The sequence below is a fragment of the Trichomycterus rosablanca genome, chromosome 4, assembly GCF_030014385.1.
Source record: "Trichomycterus rosablanca isolate fTriRos1 chromosome 4, fTriRos1.hap1, whole genome shotgun sequence".
Taxonomy (NCBI): domain Eukaryota; kingdom Metazoa; phylum Chordata; class Actinopteri; order Siluriformes; family Trichomycteridae; genus Trichomycterus; species Trichomycterus rosablanca.
Window position 1 is genome coordinate 22,623,293 of NC_085991.1, and position 25,829 is coordinate 22,649,121.

General features: G+C 41.6%; 2 protein-coding genes across 5 annotated transcripts in view; both read right to left on the reverse strand.

The window, feature by feature from the left end:
- nfx1 (nuclear transcription factor, X-box binding 1) overlaps positions 1–8,544 on the reverse strand; it is a 34,812-nt gene extending 26,268 nt beyond the window's left edge. Inside the window, exons 1-2 of one of the 4 annotated variants that reach the window (XM_062994004.1) lie at positions 8,409–8,544; positions 700–1,617 (exon numbers count right to left, since the gene is read on the reverse strand). In XM_062994004.1, coding sequence (XP_062850074.1) covers positions 700–1,617; positions 8,409–8,430 — 940 coding nt within the window. In that variant the 5' untranslated portion in view covers positions 8,431–8,544. Of the gene's footprint in view, positions 1–699; positions 1,618–2,302; positions 2,321–8,408 lie in introns of those variants that run through there. The other 3 variants (XM_062994006.1, XM_062994005.1, XM_062994007.1) reach the window with 3 other exon arrangements.
- A 5,286-nt stretch (positions 8,545–13,830) lies between these two features.
- Positions 13,831–18,197, reverse strand: LOC134311880 (uncharacterized). Its single transcript, XM_062993527.1, has 6 exons — positions 18,193–18,197; positions 18,059–18,111; positions 17,352–17,575; positions 14,218–14,907; positions 14,051–14,111; positions 13,831–13,964 (listed from the first exon to the last, which is right to left on the reverse strand). Exons 1-6 carry the CDS (start codon positions 18,195–18,197, stop codon positions 13,927–13,929), a joined length of 1,071 nt encoding a protein of 356 aa, XP_062849597.1. The 3' UTR covers positions 13,831–13,926.
- Between the last annotated feature and the right edge of the window lie 7,632 nt (positions 18,198–25,829).

Below are 25,829 nucleotides of genomic sequence, written 5' to 3' on the forward strand. Positions count from 1 at the left end.
CTCCCCGTTTAATACGATGTAAGCAGTTTAAAAAATGTGTAAGTGGTAAAGAAGAAGTGGGGAAAGTATTAAGGTAAATCTAGGAGACATCAACACAAATGAAACTGTGCAAGTCTGATCAGCAGTGAACAGTATTGCTGCTAATAAAGCTTCTACCAGTTGGTTTTCTCCTGAACTGTGAATGATTACACAGTATGTTTAATAAAAACCTATAATCATCACTGTTCATAATATTGTGTTTACATTTCATTACATTTACATTTTCGGCTTTTAGCAGACGCCTTTATTCAAAGCGACTCATAGTAGTAAGACAGTATACAGTCTGAGCAATTGAGGGTTAAGGGACTTGCTCAAGGGCCCAACTGCAGCAACCTGGCAGTGGTGGGGCTTGAACAAGTGACCATTTGATTACTAGTCCAGTACCTAAACCACTAGGCTACAACTGCCCTAACATTTACATTTACCGCATTTATCAGACACTTTACAATTGTGACCAATAACAATTTGAACAAGTGAGGATAAAGGACGTTGCTCAGGGCCCAACAGTGGCAACTTGGCGGTGATGTGGTTTGAAACGGCAACCTTCTGATTACTAGTCCAGTATCTAAAAAACTGAGCTACCCCTGCCCACAATGCATAATGTGGCATAATGTGTTTGTTTATTATTTTAACTCAATAACAATTCAAGCTGTATCTTACTTGTCTGTGTCTCTTTGCTCTTGGGAAGCTCCACTCGTTTGATTGGTCCTGTCCTCCTTTCAGCACCGCCCGCTCGCCTCGGCCCTTGCTCATGAATCCGTGCCCTTTTTTCTTGATCTCTTCCAGTCCCACTTCTCCAGTTAGGGTCCTCTTTGCTTCCTCTGGCCTTGTCTTCTTTTAAGTCATCATCCTCTTTATCCATGTGCTGTGGTGCTCTCTCTCTCCAGTTTCCTTGGATACTAGGGTGTATGGCAGGCCCTTTCTTCCTATGATTGGCCAACCTTCCACTTCCTCTCCATTCTTTATTGTTTCTTGGGTTGTTCTCTGGTTCCACATGCTCAACTAGCACATCTGTAGCTGGATAAGCATCAGCTGCTGCAGGGTTGGCCTGATTCGTTGCCTTTTCTCTGGTTAATGGCTTCCTTGCATCTCCTTTCCCTCTTCTGGACTTTTTTGGCAAGGCTTCTCTGGTGTCAGGTTGGGTCTCTCTCATGTGAGCTTCACCAGTGGGGTTTTGAAGATTCTCCGCATCCAGAAAATTGTGGACAGGTGGACAATTAGTTCCCCTGTCCTGCCTTAAATGGTCATTGTTACTTTTTGGCCTTGCAAATCTTGGACCCTGTGTTGGAAGATCACTGTTGTGGTTGCCTCCTCTTCCTCCACGCCCTCTTCCTCTCCCTCCTCTTATGTCATGCCTTGTAGATGAAGTGCCATGTAATGGTATAGCAGTGTTGTCATAGTATTGCTGTTGCTCATTTGCATATAGGGCTGAACTAGATTGACTTGACCTTGGATGTGGTCGATCACGACCTTCCCAGTTTCTGTTGTGGTTTGACCATGGGCGGCCTCTTCGGGGCAGCGGCTGGCTTAGTCTCCCTGGTACAAACTCTTCAGCTTCTGGGCTCAGTTTGACACTGCCTGGAACCAAAAAAAAAAAAAAAAAAAAAAAAAAAAAAAAAAAACTGTTGACATAACTGAATGACAGAATTGCGTGTAATAACCAACAATGTGTGCAACACACAAAGTTCAAGGTCAAAGAATAAAGTGTCTGACTTAAATAAGGTTTTATCATCGATTTATCAACAAACAGAACATGAAGGACAGTTGGCCAGTGGTATAAAGCATACAGAATTCCACAGGAAAATGTTCCTTGATTTATTACTTTATTACCTAGTAGTAAAACTCTTTTAGCAGATTTTACAGCCTAAAAATGCATTTTAAAGCCAGCGTGAAGTTGTTCTATTCTCGTTAAAGTATTGCCTTGTGTCAACAGTTTAGGCTGGTAATGCTGGTGTAATGTGAAAGGAAAAATTAACTCAGAACACAATGGGCCATCCAATACAAATCCAGCATCATTTTAATATCTTATTTATATCTCAGTATTGTAACTGACCATGTGCATCCCTTTATAGCCACAATTGACCATCTTATGATAGCTACTTTTAGCAATATAATGCACCATGTCACACTAGTCACTTTAAACTGGTTTTATAAACAGCAGTGTGTGCATATATACAAAGTCCTTCCGGAAAAGTTGGGGCATTTTAACTTTAATACTTTATAAGGTTATAAAAGAGGCATAATTACCACTGTGTTACATCACCTTTCATAATAATTACACTTTTTAATCATTTGTGTGATACAGTAGAATTTTTGTAGAATTTTTGTCTGTTCTTGCTTGATAGAAGACTTCAGCTGCTCAACAGTCATGGTTGCAGTTGTCTGATTTTCCTGTTAATGATGCTCTATACATTTCCAATAGGAGACAGATCTGGACTGCATCAGAGGTGGTAAGTACTTCGTTACTGTACTTAAGTAGTTTTTTTTTAGGTATCTGTACTTTACTTGAGTATTTCTGTCATTAATACTTTTTACTTTTACTCACAACATTTCAAAAGAAAAATCTGTACTTTTTACTCACTACATGTTCAAAACAGGCTCGTTACTTTAGTTTTAACTACATAAATGTATTTACTGGTTTATTTACATTTACATTTGGCAGACGCTTTTTATCCAAAGTGACTTACAGTACTGTGACAGTATAGAGTATGAGCAACTGAGGGTTAAGGACCTTGCTCAAGGGCCCAACAGCAGCAACCTGGCAATGGTAGGGCTTGAACCGGTGACCTTTGGATTACTAGTCCAGTGCCTTAACCGCTAGGCTACAACTACCACACACTAGGGTTGGGCGGTATTGCCGATTTTCATAGCGTCTATAATAAATATTTTACGCGTAAGTGTAACTGCGTCTCTGGGAGCTGTTATATATATTTTTATTTTTGCGCAGTTCTTATCGGCAGCAATCCACCCATTCAGCTTCGCATCAGTAGAGGGAATCAGTCAGTCATAATGAGAGCTGTTTATTGTCGAAATTCAAATCCGAAAACACTTTTAATATCGCAGAGAGCGAGCGAGACACACACACACACACACACACACACACACACACACACACACACACACACACACACACACACACACACACAGAGAGAGAGAGAGAGAGAGAGAGAGAGCCGTAACCGAGCTACAGAGAGAACATGCAGAATACGAGCAGTGATAGTAGTATAATGACAAATAATTGAGAAATAAACTTGCTTAATTATGTTAAATCTGATTCATGGCGCACAAGAGAGGATTTTTCTGAAACTTAATGCAATGCAACCACAGTACGTCTCTTCCCTGTAGTGTTTTTTCTTTTAAAATGAATCTATTTTTCTCATTTAAGTGTTGTTTGAATTATGCCTACATTTAAGGCAAGGTAGCAAAATTTGCATGATTGTTCATCATTGATATCAATATCAGGGCTGTCTTATAGTTTACCCAGTAGCGCCTCCCGAAGAGAAATTTTTTTTAATGGCTCTTTAAAAGGAACCGAGCCAAATTCACATTTTTTAAAATACCGTCAACATTTTTAAAATACCGCAGTATACCACAATACCGTCATACCGCCCAACCCTACCACACACGGTTTATTTTATCGTGGAGGGGGGCGTGACATTACGAGATTTTTTTTTACTTCTAAAACTAAAGCAATTAATTTTTCACCCACAGGAAAATTTGATTAGTCTTACTGACCACACGCGCGTTTAATGTTATCCAGTTCAGTCTGAAAAAAAAAAAACTTAAAAACAAAGCTAACAGTGAAGATGAATCGGTGACTGTTGTTATAGGGCGTGTGTGTGTGTGTCTTTAAGAGAGGTGTATAGTGGGAGATGCTCTGTTCACAGTATCGATATAAGTGAGTCGAGACATCTTTCCGTTTTTGCTGTTATTAATTATTTATTAATTTATTATTATTTCCAGCTACTGGAACATTTTGTGCGACTCGCCTACCTTAAAAATCTCAGGCTTAATTAAACTGAGTATTACCACAGAGCGGTAGCCAAGTCAGACTCGTTCTGTCCGTGGAGCTAAAAGTTTTCTGTCAGCAGATTATGCTGAACTAACAAAATTAGCAAGTAGGGATGTCCCGATCACGTTTTTTTGTTCCCGATACCGATCCTGATTATTAATTTTGATCCCGATCCGATACCGAGTCTCAAACCGATACTTGTATTTTCTAGATATTGTCTAGATAAGAACTGGATAATACTGTTCACACAGTGCACACTTCAAGTACATTACAGTTATTCAAATTAATCCAATGTACATGTTTAACAACTAAATAGCTCTGCAGTGCTGAAGGGAAAAATGCTGCATCAAAGCTATTGGCTTAATGTTTTGTATTTTTACAAAAATCAATCAAAATGAGTGAGATAATTACAGTTTTACTTTAAACTTTACATTCGAAGAAAAAAAATCTGTTTAATGCAGTGATACACTAAAAATTAACAGAAATCTGTGTAGCAGCTTAACTTGAATATAAGAAAAAAAGTTACTTAAAAGCATTACAGTAAAATCCGGAATACCAAAATAAAATGGAAAGGCTCTTTTGTTATGAAGGACAGCCAGTTTTTAAAGTGCTTGTATTGTGACAATGGTTTGATGGACGTTTCTATGCGAAGTGAGTGTGTTTTGACCCTTTGGGACTTCCATAGTGCATGGAATAGTGTGCTTGACTCAAGCTGTCCGCTATTCGGAACCGTAACAGAAGAAGTTAATAAAGTGTTCTGCTCCCGACAATATGTGAATACACCGTGTATTTATTTCTTTATTAAACGAGTGCATCACTACGTTGTTTTGTAAACCGGAGTGATCCTTGACTCACACACCATATAAACAGTAAAATTCTACAGTAATGAACGCAGCTCTGCTACTACCGCCTCGTGAAACGCTCGCAGTGCAGACATTACACTTCACTGTTGGACTTGTTTCACTCTCCAATTCAAACTATTTCCACACAGCGGACATGCTGATGTAAAACAAAAGATCGGGATTACGATCGGGTTTAGTAAAGCCGATTCCGATCAGTTAAAAAATGCTTTGATCGGCCCCGATCCCGATCTTTGAGATCGGATCGGGACATCCCTATTAGCAAGTGATGTACTTTGGCCTCTGCTTGGCTATGTGAAGTAACATTTTCTGCTCTCATCTTCATCAAAAGCAAGAACCGCTTACGATTTACGAAAGTGAACCATGAATTTATTTTTTATTTAATGTATTTATTTATTTATTTATTTTAGGAGCACGTTTGGATTCACAGAACTTTGAGAACCAGCTACTTCTGAAACTAAATAAGACATTCTGGGTATCTTCGTAGATGTTGTTTGACTGAATGGACTTTTTTTTGCTTGTAACATACATCAACTTGATGCAACCTGGACACATCATCAGTGATGTTACCTGGGGTCACGGAGTGTTTCGGGTCTTTCAAACATCATACACTCTCACCCAGGTGACCGAGCTGGGGTTGATCGGGCCCCAGCTTGTGTCCAGGTAGCGCTACCCCACCCACGGCTCTCCTCTCCTTATCCACAGCCACCTTGAGGCAACTTCTGCTGCCTCAGTGACCTCCTTAATGGCCCTTCGCTTACTGGGCTCCGTGATGCCCAAGATGTTGTAGGCCCTGCAGAGAGACTGGTCAGCAAACCCTCTGCATCCCACCTCAATGGGCTCACACTGTGCTCGCCACCCGTTGTTCTGGCACTCCTCCACTAGTTCAGTGTACTTTGCCCTCTTCCTCTCGTTGGCCTCCTTGATACGGTCCTCCCAGGGTACAGTGAGTTCCAGGAGAACAATCTGCTTGGAGGTCCCCGAGATAAGTAGCATGTCTGGCCGCAGTGTTGTGGTGGTGACAGTTCCTGGGAATTTCAATTGCTTCCCCAGGTCAACTTTCAACTCCCAGTCTTGCGCTGTTGTTAGCAGGCCAGATGAGGTGGCCCTAGCAGCTGATGACTTAAGTGTACTTAAATGTAAAAAGTGTAAAACTTAAAGTGTAAAACCTAAGCTGCTTTTGTGTGATGGTGCTTGTGTACCTCCAACTTAAAAAAAAAAAAAAAAAAAGTTCACAAAACTTAATGTGTTTAAAATGATTTTTTCTAAAATTACTTTTACTTTTATACTTGAAGTACATTAACGGTGATGTACTTTTATTTAAAAAATGTATGCATACTTCAACTTTTACTTGAGCAATTATTCTACCAGATTACTAGTACTTTTACTTAAGTAAGGAACTTGTTTACTTCTGCCACCTCTGGACTGCATGCAAGCCAGTCAAGCACATGCACTAAATGGCTACAAAGTCACACCGTTGTAGCATGTGCAGAACAAGGCCTGACATTGTCTTGCTGAAATAACCATAAAGTTCCAAGTAACAGATGTTGACATATCTTAATATGTTCCCACATATGCAAGTCACTCATGCTGTGGGCTGTGAGGCACGCTATACCATGACAGATGTTGGTCTCTGGCTTTTTGAAATATCTTTTGAGGCTTTCTTGACCAATGTTAGTGCCCATCCATACAAATGATCTTTTGACTAAATGGGAACATATTCTCACAGACATACTTCAAAGTGTTGTGATAGGACTTCTCAGAAGAGTCACTCCATTTTAATACCATTTAGAAATGAGATATCCAACAAGCTCATGCTTAGATCTTAAATTACTTTTGACTATAATGTATGCAGTGATTATGTCATGTTTTGAAGACAGCTAGTGTTCAATGTTAATGTTAAAAAAAGTATCAAACTTTATTAGATACCAAACTAGCTTTTAGGCCTGTTTCAGCCAAGTACACATAGTTAGTAACTAGAAGTACATGATAACTTAACAACTAAGATTTGCGTTGCAATTTTATTAGATCTGTTATGCAATTTTTAGGTGTACAAAGTGCAGCAACAGTCTCCTATGTCAGGCATTAAATTAAATTGAAAAAGCCAGTTTGGCCTGATAAAAACAAATAATGCTATCAATGTTACAACAAGTACTAACTTATGAAGTGCAAATATATTTTACATGTTTATCATTTACAGACTGTCATAAACTGATCAGCCATAACATTAAAACCACCTCCTTGTTTCAACACTCACTGTCCATTTTATTAGCTCCACTTACCATACAGAAGCACTTTGTAGTTCTACAATTACTGACTGTAGTCCATCTGTTTCTCTGCATGCTTTGTTAGCCCTCTTTCATGCTGTTTTTTAATGGTCAGGACTCTCCCAGGACCACTACAGAATAGGTATTATTTGGGTGGTGGATCATTCTCAGCACTGCAGTGACACTGACATGGTGGTGGTGTGTTAGTGTGTGTTGTGCTGTTATGAGTGGATAAGACACAGCACCACTGATGGAGTTTAAACACCTCACTGTCACTGCTGGACTGAGAATGGTCCACCAACCAAAAATTTCCAGCCAACAGCGCCCTGTGGGCAAGCGTCCTGTGGCCACTGATGAAGGTCTAGAAGATGACCAACTCAAACAGCAGCAATAGATGAGCGATCGTCTCTGACTTTACATTTACGAGGTGGACCAACTAGGTAGGAGTGTCTAATAGAGTGGACAGTGAGTAAACACGGTATTTAAAAACTCCAGCAGCACTGCTGTGTCTGATCCACTCATACCAGCACAACACACACTAACACATCACCACCGTGTCATTGTCACTGCAGTGCTGAGAATGATCCACCACCTAAATAATACCTACTCTGTGGGGGTCCTGACCACTGAAGAACAGGGTGAAAGCAGGCTAAAAAGGTATGTAGAGAAACAGATGGACTACAATCAATGAAAGTGCTTCTATATGGTAAGTGGAGCTGATAAAATGGACAGTGAGTGTAGAAACAAGGAGGTGCTTTTAATGTTATGGCTGATCAGTGTACGTTAATTATTACTAAATGCAAACTGGGTGTCCGATGTTTTTTTTTTTTTTTGAAACAGACAAGCATCAATATACATTAACGCGTTTTAAAAGCTGGTACATAAAAAGGTGTTACATATAAACTGTGACCTGGTTTGAACAGGATTTTGACTAATAGTTAAGACTGAATAATCATCTTTTAGCTGTCACTAAACAGCCATGTCATGATACAGCCAAGTTATTGCTTCGAAGTGAAAGTTTCACTCACATGTAACTGTAACATGAATTAAATATACAAACATAATAATGAAGTCAGAACAATAAAACTAACTAAGCTAAGTTGTTTGACTCTGCCGTTGAGTAATGTGCTAAAGTTCCTATATACGTACAGTACAGTATTAGGAAAACTAGCGAGCAGCTACTCCTGTTTTCTATCCAAAACAAATATAGTAAAAATTTTAGATATTTACCAGTCACTGAGGCTTCAGCCATGGTGAGTCTGAATAAATCCCTTATCTGTGTGTTGTATTGACTGTTCCTCTCCAAATATAATGTAAATAAATGTTCACTTCACTAGCTAACAGAAGCTGTTCTGCTAGCGCACCGCGGCTAGTCGCGCGGATGTGACGTCATCAGTTGTGCTAAACTTAGCAGGCTTACTATAAACTACGACGGCGTATTAGGGCCACTTTAAAGAAAAATATTTTTTTAAGTTTCGATTTTGAGAATAAAGTCGTATAAATTTCGATTTCGAGATTAAAGTCGAAATAATTACGAGATTAAAGTCGAAATAATTACGAGATTAAAGTCGAAATAATTACGAGATTAAAGTCGAAATATTATGGCCATAGCAACCTCCTTGTGTTAAAATGAGGGACGTTCATGATTTGTTATACTTTCATGTGGGTTTCACAAATAAAGGAATCCCCAATCTCCTGCACATCAGCACCAGTTTGTTATTAGTATAAGGCCGCTGAAACGGCTTTGCAATAAGATGTGTTTATTTGGAAGAACGTTCCCCACAGGTGCCCTCGGCGTCTGCGTTGTCAGCAATACTTCAACCTAGCCTTATGGACTCGTACGATAAATTAAAGCTGTATGGCATCGCTATAAATGATTGCATTGACATATATAGTCTTTATGTCATGTGGATGGAAGTGTACAATACAAACAGCCACCCAAAAATAATGGCACTTAAATAAACTGATACTTAAGAAGGCTTAATCTATTCTACAATTAATATATGAAATATATATATATATATACTGTATATACATATATATATTCATATATCAATTGTAGAATAGATTAAGCCTTCTTAAGTATCAGTTTATTTAAGTGTATATATATACAGTCATGTGAAAAAGTTAGGACACCCCATGAGAACCTTTGTCTTTTTGAACATATTTAAACATATGGACATTTGAGCTTCATTTGAACAGTACTGAAAGATGGAGCTTATATAACTAAACAACAAAAATGTTAAAAAATACTTTTAAACTCAAGTTGTAAAATGTAATGAACAAAAATGGAAATTTATTGTGAGGAAAAAGTTAGGACACCCTATGCCCTAATAGCTGGTATTTCCCCATTTGGCTGAAATAACCTCAATTAGACATTTCCTATAACCATCTACCAGTCTCTGACATCGACTGGTGGAAAGTTTTTCCCACTCCATGCAGAATTTCTTCAGCTGTGTGAGGTTTGAGGGGTTTCTTGCATGCACAGCCCGTTTCAAATCAGCCCACAGCATCTCAATAGGATTAAGATCTGGACTTTGACCTGGCCATTCCAGAAGTCTCAATTTCTTTCTTATGAGCCATTCCTTGGTGGATTTACTGGAATTTTTTGGGTCGTTGTTCTGCTGCATGGTCCACTCCCGCTTCAGTTTTTGGACAGTTTTTTACATTTTCCTCAAGCACCCTCTGATACAGTGAAGAATTCATTGTAAATTCTGTAATGGAGAGCTTGCCAGGCCATGCTGCTACAAAGCAGCCCCAAACCATGACATTTCCACCTCCATGCTTCACAGTTGGTATGAGGTTCTTGTGCTCAAATGCTGTGTTTGGTTTGCGCCAAAGATGTCTTCTGTTACTGTGCCCAATTAATTCAACTTTGGATTCATCTGTCCAAAGCACATTGTTCCAGAAGTCCTGGTCTTTGTCTAGGTGTTCTCTGGTAAATTTTACTCTTGCCCTGATGTTTTTTTGACAGCAAGGGTTTCTTCCTTGCACACCTCCCATGGAAATCAAACTTATGCAGTCTCTTTCTGATGATAGATGCATGTACCTTCCTATCAACTATGGCAAGAGCTACCTGTAGGTCCTGTGATGACACTGAAGGATTACTGGAGACTTCGGTCTGCTCTTGGGCTGAACTTGCTAGGACGGCCTGACCTGGCCATGTTGGCAGTTGTTTTAAATGTTCTCCACTTGTAAATTATTTTCCTGACAGTGGAATGGCTGATTTCTAATTGTTTTGAGATCTTTTTAAATCCTTTTTAATCCTTTTTAAATCCTATACAGTATAAGCTTCATCTCTCAGTACTGTTCAAATGAAGCTCAAATGTTTATATGTTTAAATATGTAAAAAAAAAACAAAGGTTTTCATGGGGTGTCCTAACTTTTTCACATGATATATATATATATATATATATGTATATGTATATATGAAATTTGTTGAGGGGGCCCAAAATGTTTTTTGCACTGGGGCCCATGAGCTCCTAGTTACGCCACTGGACTCACTCAGGTCTTTATGCTGATCATATCTGATGCATTTTATACATGTACTATGAGTAAATATCATCAGTCCAAGATATAATATATCCCTGATAGGCACATTTTTTATGGGTGAAACATGGAGCTGCGGCTTGTAGGATACTTTCTTTCCTTTATTTCTTTCTTTGGGGCGGCACGGTGGCTCAGTGGGTTTGCATGTTCTTCCCGTGTCAGCGTGGGTTTCCTCCGGGTGCTCCGGTTTCCTCCCACAGTTCAAAGACATGCAAGTGAGGTGACATTAAACTTGAACTGATGAATCCCCTGGATGTGTCGCCAGTCTGTTACAAGACAGACACACACATTTACAAACACAGTCACATTTTTAGTAACTGCCTGTAAATGTCTTTACAGTTGTGGGAGAAAATCTGAGCACCCGGAGGAAACCCACACGGACTCCACCGGGCTAGGAAATTAAACCCAGGCTGTTCTTGCTGTGAGGTGAAAGCGATACCCACTGCCCCACTGTGCCACCCCAAATATCACAATTATAGAATAGATTAATGCCAAGTTCACACTACACGACTTTCCAAGTCGTCAGGTCACTGTACAGTTCACACTACACGACTGGATCTCTTGTAATCGGGAGTCTTACAAGTCGGTGTGTATTTCATACTACACGACTGATCGGCGATAGAGGGTTTCACACTACACCAACTGGAATTGCAGACAAGCTTCTCTGGTCTCCCAAACTATGGTCTGTCGAGAAGTGACGAGGGGTTTAATGATACCATGTCCAAAAATGCACGTCAACAAGTAGCGAGCGATCAAAGTTTGTGCGCTGATGTGCAGCGTAAATGAATATTTTATTTGCAGTGCAACATTGGTGTTATGTTTTGTAGAGAACGATCAGGTCAGAAATCCTGTAAAACTTGTGTGTGCGCTGATGTATTCTGATATAAACTATATTATGCCCCTGTCCCACCTTTTTACACTCCTCCCCTGTGTTTCCACTCACCCCGTATCTTGCGCTCTAATTGGCTGTTCGACATAGCACTCATTGCAAGTCGTGCAACTCAGATCCAGATATTTGACATGCTAGAAATCTTATTTCGGTCGCCCAGTGCTCAGCGAGTGCTCGGCGAGGCGCTCAGATTGAGTTGTTGAGTATTTCACACATAGCGATTGAGAGCCGAGTTTCAATTGCCGAGCGAACGCCGAGTTGCTCCCGAGTCAGCAAATCTAGGAGCGAAAATCAGAGCAAGAGTCGTGTAGTATGAACTAGGCATAAAACAACTAAACTAAAAATGTGCCCAATGTGGTGTCTGCCCAAAAGGCCAAAGGGAAGAAGTAGCAGCAAGAGAGAGAGCCATCCTGTAACGAGCTGGTTTAAACAGAAGAAAGCCGGCCCAGTCAGGAGATTAACGCCCCAGGCTACACCTACAGGAACACACACACAAGAGCAAGTAGTGGGAAAAAAACATTTTCATAACAATTCTAATTAGATTTTATGAGACAAACTTTTGTTTTGAATTATTTAAGGGTGCAGCCCTATCTGGCAGGTGAGAAACACTTGGAATGCGCTGGGATGCATCATCAGTGATGTTCCTGGGGTCACAGGGGGTTTCGGGTCTTTCAACATCAGACCCCCTCGCCCAGGTGACCCATCCTGGGTCGATCAAATTACTCAGTGAGAGCCCAGCAACCCCCTGCCAGCCTTGGCTCCTGCACTGCTCTACTAGCTCCTGATATTTGGCCAGCTTCCTCTAATGAGCTTCCTCCATATTCTCTTACCATGGCACCATCAGTTCCCACGTGATCACTTGTTTTGTGGTATCTGAAAAAATGATCAGGTCTGGCCGGAGACTGGTGTGCACAATGTGAGCAGGGAATTTGAGCTGTTTCCACAAGGTCTACTCTTAGTTCCCAGTCAGGAGCTGTGGACAGTCAGCTGGCTCTTGTCTGTAGTTAGGACGGGGGCTTCTCTCCAGCCTTGATGAACGAGATGGTCTTTTTCCTGGGGTGGTATTTACTGGCCCGAATGGCTGAGCTGAGTTTCCGCAATTGCCTTGAGCACGTGGTCGTGGCGCCAGCTGTATCGCCCATCAGCCAGGGCTTTGGGGCAGCTGCTGAAGAGGTATTGAAGAGATCTTCTCCCAGAACACAAGGGACAGTAAGGAGTCTCTGTCTTACTCCAGGTATAAAGGTTTGCCGGGCTTGGTAAGGTGTCAAACAGCTTGGACCAGAAATCTGACCTCCAGAAATCTGTCCAGGTGATCTTTCGATGCATTATATTTTCCCTCCTTGTCCAGGTGCCTTGCTGACCGAGTCCCACCATCTTGCTGACTCGTGCCTCCTCTATACCCGAACGCATTTCCCCCTGGAGAAGATGTTGCCTCTCCTTTCCTTCCCCTTTGCTGCTCTGCTGACTAGGGAAACCACCCAAGTCTACTCGCCCTACTGCGACTGTCCCAACAAGAGCCCTCTGCCTTAGCCGTACCTCCACAACCTGGAGCGCTCTTGCGGCACTCTACTTCCTTCCTGTGCGGACCTCAATGCCGACTGTTGCTACTTTGGCGTCACTGGAGTCTCTGTACTGCATGGCTTCCCTGGGCTCACCATGAAATCTTCTGAAAGACTGGTGAAGGGGAGCTGTGCTGCTTAAGCTCCTTGGCAAGCAAATAACTGCTGATTTTCCTCTCTAGAGACTCCACAGTTGAAATGGGGACGTCATACAGCAATAGGGGCCACAGAATACCAAGCAGGATGGCATGCTCACATATCCACGCCTTAAAATGACTTGTCAATCTTGGCGAGCCAGACTTCAAGGTCACCACAGGCTTTATGGATGGAGCTTGTTTCCCTTAGACTGCAATCAAAGAGTTTCCCCAAACTCCTGACTGGCTTTTCTGACAGTGTCGGAATGGTGGTCTCCGAAATTGTAAAGTGAAACTTGTCCACGACTTTCCCTTTCTTCAGCACAAAAGACCTTGATTTTGAAGGTTTGAAACTCATCCTCGCTCATGATTTAGTGGGATCCCATTCATTTCTCACTGGAACGTTATCCAAAGCCACTTCTGCAGCACTGATTGTGGTTCACTATCTCTAATCAGAGCTTGCTTACCCACTTCAATATAATAATACTGACTGTATCAAACACATTTCAACACACCATAAATGAATGCAAGTCTTTTATTTGAATTCAACTCCTGGTTAATCTACTTCTGATGTTATTTTAAAAAGGTCTTCTTCAGGAGGAACGAGGTCAGTCTGCTCAGTAAGGGTGACGTTTCTCTGATGAAGGACGATCTTCTAGAAACAGGAAGATGTAGAAATTAGTGTGACATAATAATCAAAATACCTGTAGGAATGAGTGTGAGTGCTTAATGTCAACTTACCTGTCTTCGCATCAGCAGCAGCAGCCAAGTGTGACTGAACGTTCTTGTTTCTGATGGATTTCTAATAATTACAAAAGAACAGAGAATTATATAAAGATCACAGAGGGTGTGAAAATGTGTGCGCTTATTTTAATATCATAATATAAATATAAAGATAAATATATTACCTTTAAGGTCATCTTGAATTTAAGCGATTTTAGGAAGTTGAACCATCCTTTCTTGTGTCCCTGCTCAGAACTGGCAGCAGTAGGTCTCCTGTGTTGTTGCACAGCTCTTGTCAGAGACCTGATTAGATCCTCATCAACAGTGGAATCCTGGAAATTCTTAACTTTACCAGTTAGACACATTAGTCCAATTTTATGCAAGAGGTCCTTGTAAAAGGTCTGGAAAATGTTCCTCAGAGCTTCAGAAGAATCCTTCGAGCTCTCAAGGCCAGACCCAAGTGAAAACTCAGTGGTGAATTGACTGAGAAGTTCTCCCGCTCTTTGTGAAATGTCAGGAGCTGTTAGGAGATGGAGTTTCTCTATTTTGGCCAGGAGCTGCAAGAGAAGTACATAAGCCAAGCCAATGGTGTCATCATCAGCTGAATCGTCTTCTGGAAGGGTAGGTGGAACACAATTCTCCATGTACTTGTCAGATGGAGCTTCATGAGATACCATGTCTGTGCAACTCAAGGGCGTGCTGCACTCAAGGGCATTGTCCTGTTTTGCTTCTGCAGTTGCTTCATGTTTGATGAATAGTTCAGCCATGGAGAGTCTATCGTTATCCACCTGGGAACCTTCCAGAAGAATCTTTTCTGGCACATTGTCTACCACCATCAGTTGGTGCTCTTGCAGACTTTCGGCCTCTTCAGAGATCTGTACAGTGTATCACAAAAGTGAGTACACCCCTCACATTTCTGCAGATATTTAAGTATATCTTTTCATGAAACAACACTGACAAAATGACACTTTGACACGATGAAAAGTAGTCTGTGTGCAGCTTATATAACAGTGTAAATTTATTCTTCCCTCAAAATAACTCAATATACAGCCATTAATGTCTAAACCACCGGCAACAAAAGTGAGTACACCCCTAAGAGACTACACCCCTAAATGTCCAAATTGAGCACTGCTTGTCATTTTCCCTCCAAAATGTCATGTGATTTGTTAGTGTTACTAGGTCTCAGGTGTGCATAGGGAGCAGGTGTGTTCAATTTAGTAGTACAGCTCTCACACTCTCTCATACTGGTCACTGAAAGTTTCAACATGGCACCTCATGGCAAAGAACTCTCTGAGGATCTTAAAAGACGAATTGTTGCGCTACATGAAGATGGCCAAGGCTACAAGAAGATTGCCAACACCCTGAAACTGAGCTGCAGCACAGTGGCCAAGATCATCCAGCGTTTTAAAAGAGCAGGGTCCACTCAGAACAGACCTCGCGTTGGTCGTCCAAAGAAGCTGAGTGCACGTGCTCAGCGTCACATCCAACTGCTGTCTTTGAAAGATAGGCGCAGGAGTGCTGTCAGCATTGCTGCAGAGATTGAAAAGGTGGGGTGTCAGCCTGTCAGTGCTCAGACCATACGCCGCACACTACATCAAATTGGTCTGCATGGCTGTCACCCCAGAAGGAAGCCTCTTCTGAAGTCTCTACACAAGAAAGCCCGCAAACAGTTTGCTGAAGACATGTCAACAAAGGACATGGATTACTGGAACCATGTCCTATGGTCTGATGAGACCAAGATTAATTTGTTTGGTTCAGATGGTCTCAAGCATGTGTGGCGGCAATCAGGTGAGGAGTACAAAGATAAGTGTGTCATGCCTACAGTCAAGCCTGGTGGTGGGAATGCCATGGTCTGGGGCTGCATGAGTGCAGCAGGTGTTGGGGAGTTACATTTCATTGAGGGACACATGAACTCCAATATGTACTGTGAAATACTGAAGAAGAGCATGATCCCCTCCCTCCGGAAACTGGGTCTCGGGCAGTGTTCCAGCATGATAATGACCCCAAACACACCTCTAAGACGACCACTGCTTTATTGAAGAGGCTGAGGGTAAAGGTGATGGACTGGCCAAGCATGTCTCCAGACCTAAACCCAATAGAACATCTTTGGGGCATCCTCAAGCGGAAGGTGCAGGAGCGCAAAGTCTCGAATATCCACCAGCTCCGTGATGTCGTCATGGAGGAGTGGAAAAGCATTCCAGTGGCAATCTGTGAAGCTCTGGTAAACTCCATGCCCAGGAGAGTTAAGGCAGTTCTGGGAAATAATGGTGGCCACACAAAATATTGACACTTCAGGAACTTTCACTAAGGGGTGTACTCACTTTTGTTGCCGGTGGTTTAGACATTAATGGCTGTATATTGAGTTATTTTGAGGGAAGAATAAATTTACACTGTTATATAAGCTGCACACAGACTACTTTTCATTGTGTCAAAGTGTCATTTTGTCAGTGCTGTCCCATGAAAAGATATACTTAAATATCTGCAGAAATGTGAGGGGTGTACTCACTTTTGTGATACACTGTAGCTCTGTCTGAAATATTGGTGCGTCAGGATTGTTTGGTAGACGCGCTGGTTTATGGGGAAAATGGCGGAAAAAGCGTTGAACTGTAGACAGGAGTTTGGGTTTTAAGGCATCACCAGTTGTTCTTTTCCCTGTGTTTGATTTCTTCAGGAAATTCCACTTTTTCTGAAGGCTCTCAACTACAGTTTCGGATTCCCTATACGGAGTCAGGATAATGGGGGCACTCCTAGAGATTTGTGGAGTGTTGACATTGAGAGACTGTGGTCCCCCATGAAGCCATTTCATGGCAGCTAAGGCATCAACTGCTGCTGGTGAGGATGGACTTTCTGCAGGAATATCCTGCGATTGGTGAGGAAGTCCCAGCTGGGCTTCCTGCTTTTGAGGAGAAGGCTCAGATTCTTCAATCGCTTTAAAAGTTTCAAAGGAAGCCAAATTTCCTGAACTGGGCACTACAGTGAATTCAGGTGCACTCTCCAGCTGTGTGCTGCCTGTTTCAGGTTCAGGTGCAACAAAAACTTTATTCCTGTTGGCAAATCGACGGTACACTCTTGTCACTCTTGTGCCAAAGTTTTGGAAAATGTGAGTGACCGCTTTTGCAATCTTTGGCTTCTTTTTGATAACAGGAATGTCTGGCTCTTGTTCACCTGTAGTTCCATTATTAAGCTCCCTCACTGATTCCTGGATTTCTCTAATAACACCTTCTGTTATCTCAAAAGAGACCAAGTCTAGAAGTTCACTATAGAGAAGCAGGCATCTATCAGTCTTAAGAAAGTAAGGCACAGTTTTAGGACCACTCACAGATGCTGTCATGATACCTCCCTGATCAGTGGTGACCTTTTCAGTTGAGATCAGGTCCACAAGCACACTTTTCACAGCGTCCGAAGAAGGCTTTGTCTGAACGACTACATCGCTCCTCTTATCAACTTCTTTCTTCTGCTGCTCTTGTCTCTTAGATTTATTCTTTGCCTTCCCAGTACCTGGAATATCATCCATTGTTGGATAACCACCAAAGAGATGATCCTCTGTAATAAAGAAATTAGAAATTCAAACAAAGTGCATTAGGGGACAAAATCAATGATACACAAACTTTTAATAAGATATTTTAATGTGTCATGTTTTTACTGAAAAGGCTAACAACAGCACAATAGTTTTCTGATTGATCAATCAATCACCAAGGAATTTTTGTGATTAAATCGAAATGAATCATTTCAATTTCACAGCCGCTTTAACAGAATCGACTCACCATATGACTCACTAAATTAATCATGTTCATGAATTATTGTGGACACCTGAATCAATTGAATCAATACGATGAAAGAATCGAATACCCGGAGGCTGGGCCGGCGCTATGGGGCGCCGGGGGTGGGCATTGCTCCCCCAGATCCCCCCCAAGCAACGCGGTCCAGAACCGGGGCTGCCCGGAGGCTTGACAGCACACCGACAAACAGAACAGCCAATGCCGACACATGAAGAGCCAAATGCCACTAGAAAGCGCGTTGACTTACCGTAGACACCGAAAGTTGGAGAAGCTCTTAATCGCACCTGTCCGCTGAGATCGCTGAGGAGAAATGATGCGATCTGTTAACGAGTTACCCTTAAATACAGTTCATTACGTCATCACCGTTCTAAAAAGTTTTACGTCATAATCACTCTGAATCAGAGCACAGGAGCTGCTCATTTACAAGCTCACCTGTCTGTTCAGCTTTCATATTATTCTAGCAGTCCTGATTCTTATTACTGAAAATATATAAATATTAAATATTGTTATATTTACTCCTGAATGTAACTATAAATATAAATACAAGAAACATAACCACCCCTACACACTCATTTAACTAGGGCCAGTGATAGCTCAGTGGTTAAGGTACTGGACTAGCAAACAGAAGGTTGCCGGTTCAAGCCCCGCCACCACTAAGTTGCCACTGTTGGGTCCCTGAGCAAGGCCCCTAACCCTCAATTGCTCATCGTGTTCCGCTCATTGTGTAAGTCGCTTTGCTAAATGCGTCTGCTAAATGCTGAAAATTTAATTTTAACCCTTTATATTTTTGGGTCTCACATTCACATAATCCTTAATAAATTCACTATTTCACTCACATTTCACTTGTAATTATTGTTACTGCTGAAATTTTACATATGGAGATAAAAACAAACAATTTACAATTGAGCTTATATCCCTACATAGTTATTACATCTTTAAATGTAAATTAAGCATTGTGTTAAGTGTTGCACAGTACCAGGGTCCTGGGCCTTTGATTGTCTTGGGATCACAGATATTTGGCATGTTTTCCTCCATCCATTTGGGGTTTCTTCTGTTTTCCATTCACTCAAATGTTTTTTTTAATTTTAATTTTTATTTTATGGAGTCGTTGTGGCACAGCAGGTAGTTTTGGTTGCCCTACAACTTCAGGTTGTCTGGGTCAGGAACTTGGTCACTTTGTTTAAAAAGCTTGGTTTGTACTGTATAATATATAGCTTTGATCTGTATAATGTTCTGCTGGGAAACCTTGGGTCCTGCCATCCATGTAGATGTCACTTTGACACGTACCACCTACCTAAGCATTGTTGTAGACCATGTACACCCTTTCACGGAAACGGTATTCCCTGATGACTGTGGCCTCTTTCAGCAGGATAGTGCGCCCTGCCACAAAGTAAAAATGATTCAGGAATTCAGGTTTGAGGAGCACAACAACCAGTTTGAGGTGTTGACTTGGCCTCCAAATTCCCCAGATCTCAATCCAATCACATCTGTGGGATGTGCTGGACAAACAAGTCATGGATGCCCCACGTCACAACTTATAGGAGTTAAAGGATCTTCTGCTGACATCTTAGTGCCAGACACCTTCAGGATCTAGTGGAGTCCATGCCTCGACGGGTCAGGGCTGTTTTGGCAGCAAAAGGGGGACCAACACAATATTAGGAAGGTGGTCGGTGTGTATATACAGTATATACATACAGTGTATCACAAAAGTGAGTACACCCCTCACATTTCTGCAAATATTTTATTATATCTTTTCATGGGACAACACTATAGACATGAAACTTGGATATAACTTAGTCAGTGTACAACTTGTATAGCAGTGTAGATTTACTGTCTTCTGAAAATAACTCAACACACAGCCATTAATGTCTAAATGGCTGGCAACATAAGTGAGTACACCCCACAGTGAACATGTCCAAATTGTGCCCAAAGTGTCAATATTTTGTGTGACCACCATTATTATCCAGCACTGCCTTAACCCTCCTGGGCATGGAATTCACCAGAGCTGCACAGGTTGCTACTGGAATCCTCTTCCACTCCTCCATGATGACATCACGGAGCTGGTGGATGTTAGACACCTTGAACTCCTCCACCTTCCACTTGCGGATGCGCCACAGGTGCTCAATTGGGTTTAGTCCATCACCTTTACCTTCAGCTTCCTCAGCAAGGCAGTTGTCATCTTGGAGGTTGTGTTTGGGGTCGTTATCCTGTTGGAAAACTGCCATGAGGCCCAGTTTTCGAAGGGAGGGGATCATGCTCTGTTTCAGAATGTCACAGTACATGTTGGAATTCATGTTTCCCTCAATGAACTGCAGCTCCCCAGTGCCAGCAACACTAATGCAGCCCAAGACCATGATGCTACCACCACCATGCTTGACTGTAGGCAAGATACAGTTGTCTTGGTACTTCTCACCAGGGCGCCGCCACACATGCTGGACACCATCTGAGCCAAACAAGTTTATCTTGGTCTCGTCAGACCACAGGGCATTCCAGTAATCCATGTTCTTGGACTGCTTGTCTTCAGCAAACTGTTTGCGGGCTTTCTTGTGCGTCAGCTTCCTTCTGGGATGACGACCATGCAGACCGAGTTGATGCAGTGTGCGGCGTATGGTCTGAGCACTGACAGGCTGACCTCCCACGTCTTCAACCTCTGCAGCAATGCTGGCAGCACTCGTGTCTATTTTTTAAAGCCAACCTCTGGATATGACGCCGAACACGTGGACTCAACTTCTTTGGTCGACCCTGGCGAAGCCTGTTCCGAGTGGAACCTGTCCTGGAAAACCGCTGTATGACCTTGGCCACCATGCTGTAGCTCAGTTTCAGGGTGTTAGCAATCTTCTTATAGCCCAGGCCATCTTTGTGGAGAGCAACAATTCTATTTCTCACATCCTCAGAGAGTTCTTTGCCATGAGGTGCCATGTTGAATATCCAGTGGCCAGTATGAGAGAATTGTACCCAAAACACCAAATTTAACAGCCCTGCTCCCCATTTACACCTGGGACCTTGACACATGACACCAGGGAGGGACAACGACACATTTGGGCACAATTTGGACATGTTCACTGTGGGGTGTACTCACTTATGTTGCCAGCTATTTAGACATTAATGGCTGTGTGTTGAGTTATTTTCAGAAGACAGTAAATCTACACTGCTATACAAGCTGTACACTGACTACTCTAAGTTATATCCAAGTTTCATGTCTATAGTGTTGTCCCATGAAAAGATATAATGAAATATTTGCAGAAATGTGAGGGGTGTACTCACTTTTGTGATACACTGTACACTGATCAGCCATAACATTAAAACCACCTCCTTGTTTTTTACACTCACTGTCCATTTTATCAGCTCCACTTAACATATAAAAGCACTTTCTACAATTCTACAATTACAGTTCTACAATTACTGACTGTAGTCCATCTGTTTCTCTGCATGCTTTGTTAGCCCCCTTTCATGTTGTTCTTCAATGGTCATGACTCTCCCAGGACCACTACAGAGTAGGTATTATTTAGGTGGTGGATCATTCTCAGCACTAATATACTGTATATACAGTATATACTGGTGCTGGTCATAAAATTAGAATATCATGAAAAAGTTGATTTATTTCAGTAATTCCATTCAAAAAGTGAAACTTGTATATTATATTCATTCATTACACACAGACTGATATATTTCAAATGTTTATTTCTTTTAATGTTGATGATTATAACTGACAACTAATGAAAACCCCAAATTCATTATCTCAGAAAATTAGAATATTACTTAAGACCAATACAAAAAAAGGATTTTTAGAAATGTTGGCCAACTGAAAAGTATGAACATGAAAAGTATGAGCATGTACAGCACTCAATACTTAGTTGGGGCTCCTTTTGCCTGGATTACTGCAGCAATGCGGCGTGGCATGGAGTCCATCAGTCTGTGGCACTGCTCAGGTGTTATGAGAGCCCAGGTTGCTCTGATAGTGGCCTTCAGCTCTTCTGAATTGTTGGGTCTGGCGTATCGCATCTTCCTCTTCACAATAACCCATAGATTTTCTATGGGGTTAAGGTCAGGCGAGTATGCTGGCCAATTAAGAACAGGGATACCATGGTCCTTAAACCAGGTACTGGTAGCTTTGGCACTATGTGCAGGTGCCAAGTCCTGTTGGAAAATGAAATCTGCATCTCCATAAAGTTGGTCAGCAGCAGGAAGCATGAAGTGCTCTAAAACTTCCTGGTAGACGGCTGCGTTGACCTTGGACCTCAGAAAACACAGTGGACCAACACCAGCAGATGACATGGCACTCCAAACCATCACTGACTGTGGAAACTTTACACTGGACCTCAAGCAACGTGGATTCTGTGCCTCTCCTCTCTTCCTCCAGACTCAGGGACCTTGATTTCCAAAGGTAATGCAAAATTTACTTTCATCAGAGAACATAACTTTGGACCACTCAGCAGTCCTTTTTGTCTTTAGCCCAGGCGAGACGCTTCTGACGCTGTCTCTTGTTCAAGAGTGGCTTGACACAAGGAATGCGACAGCTGAAACACATGTCTTGCATACGTTTGTGCGTGGTGGTTCTTGAAGCACTGACTCCAGCTGCAGTCCACTCTTTGTGAATCTCCCCCACATTTTTGAATGGGTTTTGTTTCACAATCCTCTCCAGGGTGCGGTTATCCCTATTGCTTGTACACTTTTTTCTACCACATCTTTTCCTTCCCTTCGCCTCTCTATTAATGTGCTTGGACACAGAGCTCTGTGAACAGCCAGCCTCTTTAGCAATGACCTTTTGTGTCTTGCCCTCCTTGTGCAAGGTGTCAATGGTCGTCTTTTGGACAACTGTCAAGTCTGTCAACTGTCTTCCCCATGATTGTGTAGCCTACAGAACTAGACTGAGAGACCATTTAAAGGCCTTTGCAGATGTTTTGAGTTAATTAGCTGATTAGAGTGTGGCACCAGGTGTCTTCAATATTGTACCTTGTCACAATATTCTAATTTTCTGAATTTGGGGTTTTCATTAGTTGTCAGTTATAATCATCAACATTAAAAGAAATAGACATTTGAAATATATCAGTCTGTGTGTAATGAATGAATATAATATACAAGTTTCACTTTTTGAATGGAATTACTGAAATAAATCAACTTTTTCATGATATTCTAATTTTATGACCAGCACCAGTATACGTACACAAAATTATTTAAGGGGTTTGAAAAAAAGTGAAAGAGAGAGAATACTGTATAGTATAACAGCCAGACTTATCTACAGAACAGTGGTAAACCGGCGACAGGGTCATGGGCGGCCAAGGCTCACTGATGCACGTGGTGAGCGAAGGCTGGCCCGTGTGGTCCGACCCAACAGACGAGCTACTGTAACTCAAATTACTGAAGAAGTTAATGCTGGTTCTGATAGAAAGGTGTCAGAACACACAGTGCATCACAGTTGCTGGGCTGTTTTGGCAGCAAAAGGAAGACCAACACAATATTAGGAAGGTGGTCATAATGTTATGCCTCATTGGTGTATAATATAAAAACACTGAAATGCAATTGAAAACAGTTACGTATTAATGCACCGTCTGTGAATGCGCCTGTACTGAACGGAATACGCTTTTCCAAGATCAAGCATCTCCACGATTAAGAAGCATAAGGAAACAATAAAGAGGTAAAGCTAAAGTGCAGGTTTTATTGTATTTTATATTGCTTTTTAACTGTTTTTCAATTGTATTTTAGTGTTTTTATATAGACTCATGTACTAAAACAACGAGCGAGGAATTTAATGGAGAGAACTTATGAGCTGTAATAATTAAGAGAAGTTTAGTGTTCCTGTGTCGTTCTTTTAGTACATTAATCCACATTAAGCTTTATTTTTTTTCCCGATAAGCATTTAAACTCGAAAAAGATTCTCACAATTTCTCAGAACCCCGAGCTATAACGCAGATTCGTCTCATACGCGCACTTTGATGACGTTTCACCACCAAGCCAAGTGCTGAACAAAGCAACTAGGGTTGCCAACCGTCCCGTAAAATATGGAATTGTTCCTTATTTGGAAACTAAACGCCGTGTTCCGTATTGAACTGATACAGGACGCACTTTGTTCCGTATTTTTATCAATGGGAGAGAAATGCTGCAGCTTAGACTGAGACACGGTGATATGTATGAAACAGAAGAAAACTGCTGCTACCGTGGGATTAGAAAGCGTTTGGTTATTATTTTAAGTACTGTAGTGTATCCACTTTTAGTCTTAGTGACGCCGTGTAAGCGCAGGCATATCAGCATAACAACCTGTATATTAATTTGTTTGAGTAGCGCAGTGGGTAGAGCGCATTGTGCGTATTTTTCCGCCCTAGGTTCGAATCCGGCTTAGGGAGAAATTAAAGTAACACAAGCAGGGCCGGCGCTATGGGGGCGCTGGGGTGGGCATTGCCCCCCCAAGCAACGCAGTCCAGAACTGGGGCTGCATGTCAGTGTGAAGATGGATTATGTACAAATGTTGTTTGCACTATTGAGAAAAAATGTTACATGAGGTTCTTAATGCATGTTGTTTTGCCTAAAATATGGTTCTGATTTATTATTATAAAGAATGAAAATAATAAATGTTAAACAGTCTAAATAAAACAATTTGATAATGTTCTTATGACGGTGTAAGACCCGTTATATTTTTTATAGGTGCAACCCTAACCGCCTAACCCGCTCCCGCTCAGGTGAACACCCGCCATACCACCCCCCACCCTATGCCTTCCGCCAACCCGCCAGCCCAGGGTGTTCCTTATTTCCAGTTCTGAAAGTTGAAAACCCTAGTACTTGCACAGGTGTCATTGGTTTGAATGGCATGAGGCTAACTGTGTTAGCTTAGTTAGCAAAAACGGATGGAATCACTGTCTGAGTAGCGCGTTCAAATAACCTGCCTTATAAGTCAATTACTTATTAGAAACCTCTCTACTTAGGCAGCTGCCTATGTAGACAGTAAGACAGCAAAACAGCTCACTAGGTTTTCGAACACACCCTATGTTATACATAGTATAGTTACTAAATATGTGACAATGATCTCCTGTGTGCCACACACCCCTCTCCATGAGCACACACTGTCTCCTGCCACACCCCTTCAATGATTGGTTCCCCTGGACTAATTAGCTCCAGCTGCCCTCTATTAAAGAGGACAGCTGGAGAGTACAGGTTGGGAACTGTTTGACTTTTGTTTGACTTTTGTTTGACTTTTGTTTGACTTTTGTTTGACTTTTGTTTGACTTTTGTTTGACTTGACTTTTGTTTGACTTGACTTTTGTTTGACTTGACTTTTGTTTGACTTGACTTTTGTTTGACTTGACTTTTGTTTGACTTGACTTTTGTTTGGCTCTGTATGGAGGATGTTCTTGGCTTTGTTGGTGACTCTGTTTTGTTTGGCATGTTTCTTAACCCTGTTTTGCGCCCTTGTTTCTAGCTCTTGTTACTAGCCATGTTCCTAGCTCTTGTTACTAGCCATGTTGCTAGCTCTTGTTACTAGCCATGTTGCTAGCTCTTGTTACTAGCCATGTTGCTAGCTCTTGTTACTAGCCATGTTCCTAGCTCTTGTTACTAGCCATGTTCCTAGCTCTTGTTACTAGCCATGTTTTTAACTCTTGTCATGCTAGCCCTTTGTTTTGCCATGTTTGCCTTGTTTGCCTAGTTTTGTCTTTGTTTTTGTTTTTGTTTAATCTCTGCGTGTGTGTCTGCCCCTTTGTCTCGTCCGTAGCCTCGCGTGACAATATCTTTTATGCATATAAATACATTTATTGATATTTATAAGTACAACAAGTGGCCCTTTTCATATCTTAAGTTAATAAAAAAGTTGAATACTTTCTTCCATTTATAATGTTTAAAAAAAGAACCTCTGTGGTTCTTTGACAGGCAACATTCAACCATTCAGCTTAAGGAGGGGTTCTTATTGTCTGTCAATAATAATTAAATAAATAAAGCCCAGAGTTTGGAAGGATTTGGAAGCGAGAAGCTTAATTTGATTTGTTTTTATTCGGTTGTTAAAAATGTTAAGCTTTAGTGGCGTATGTTTG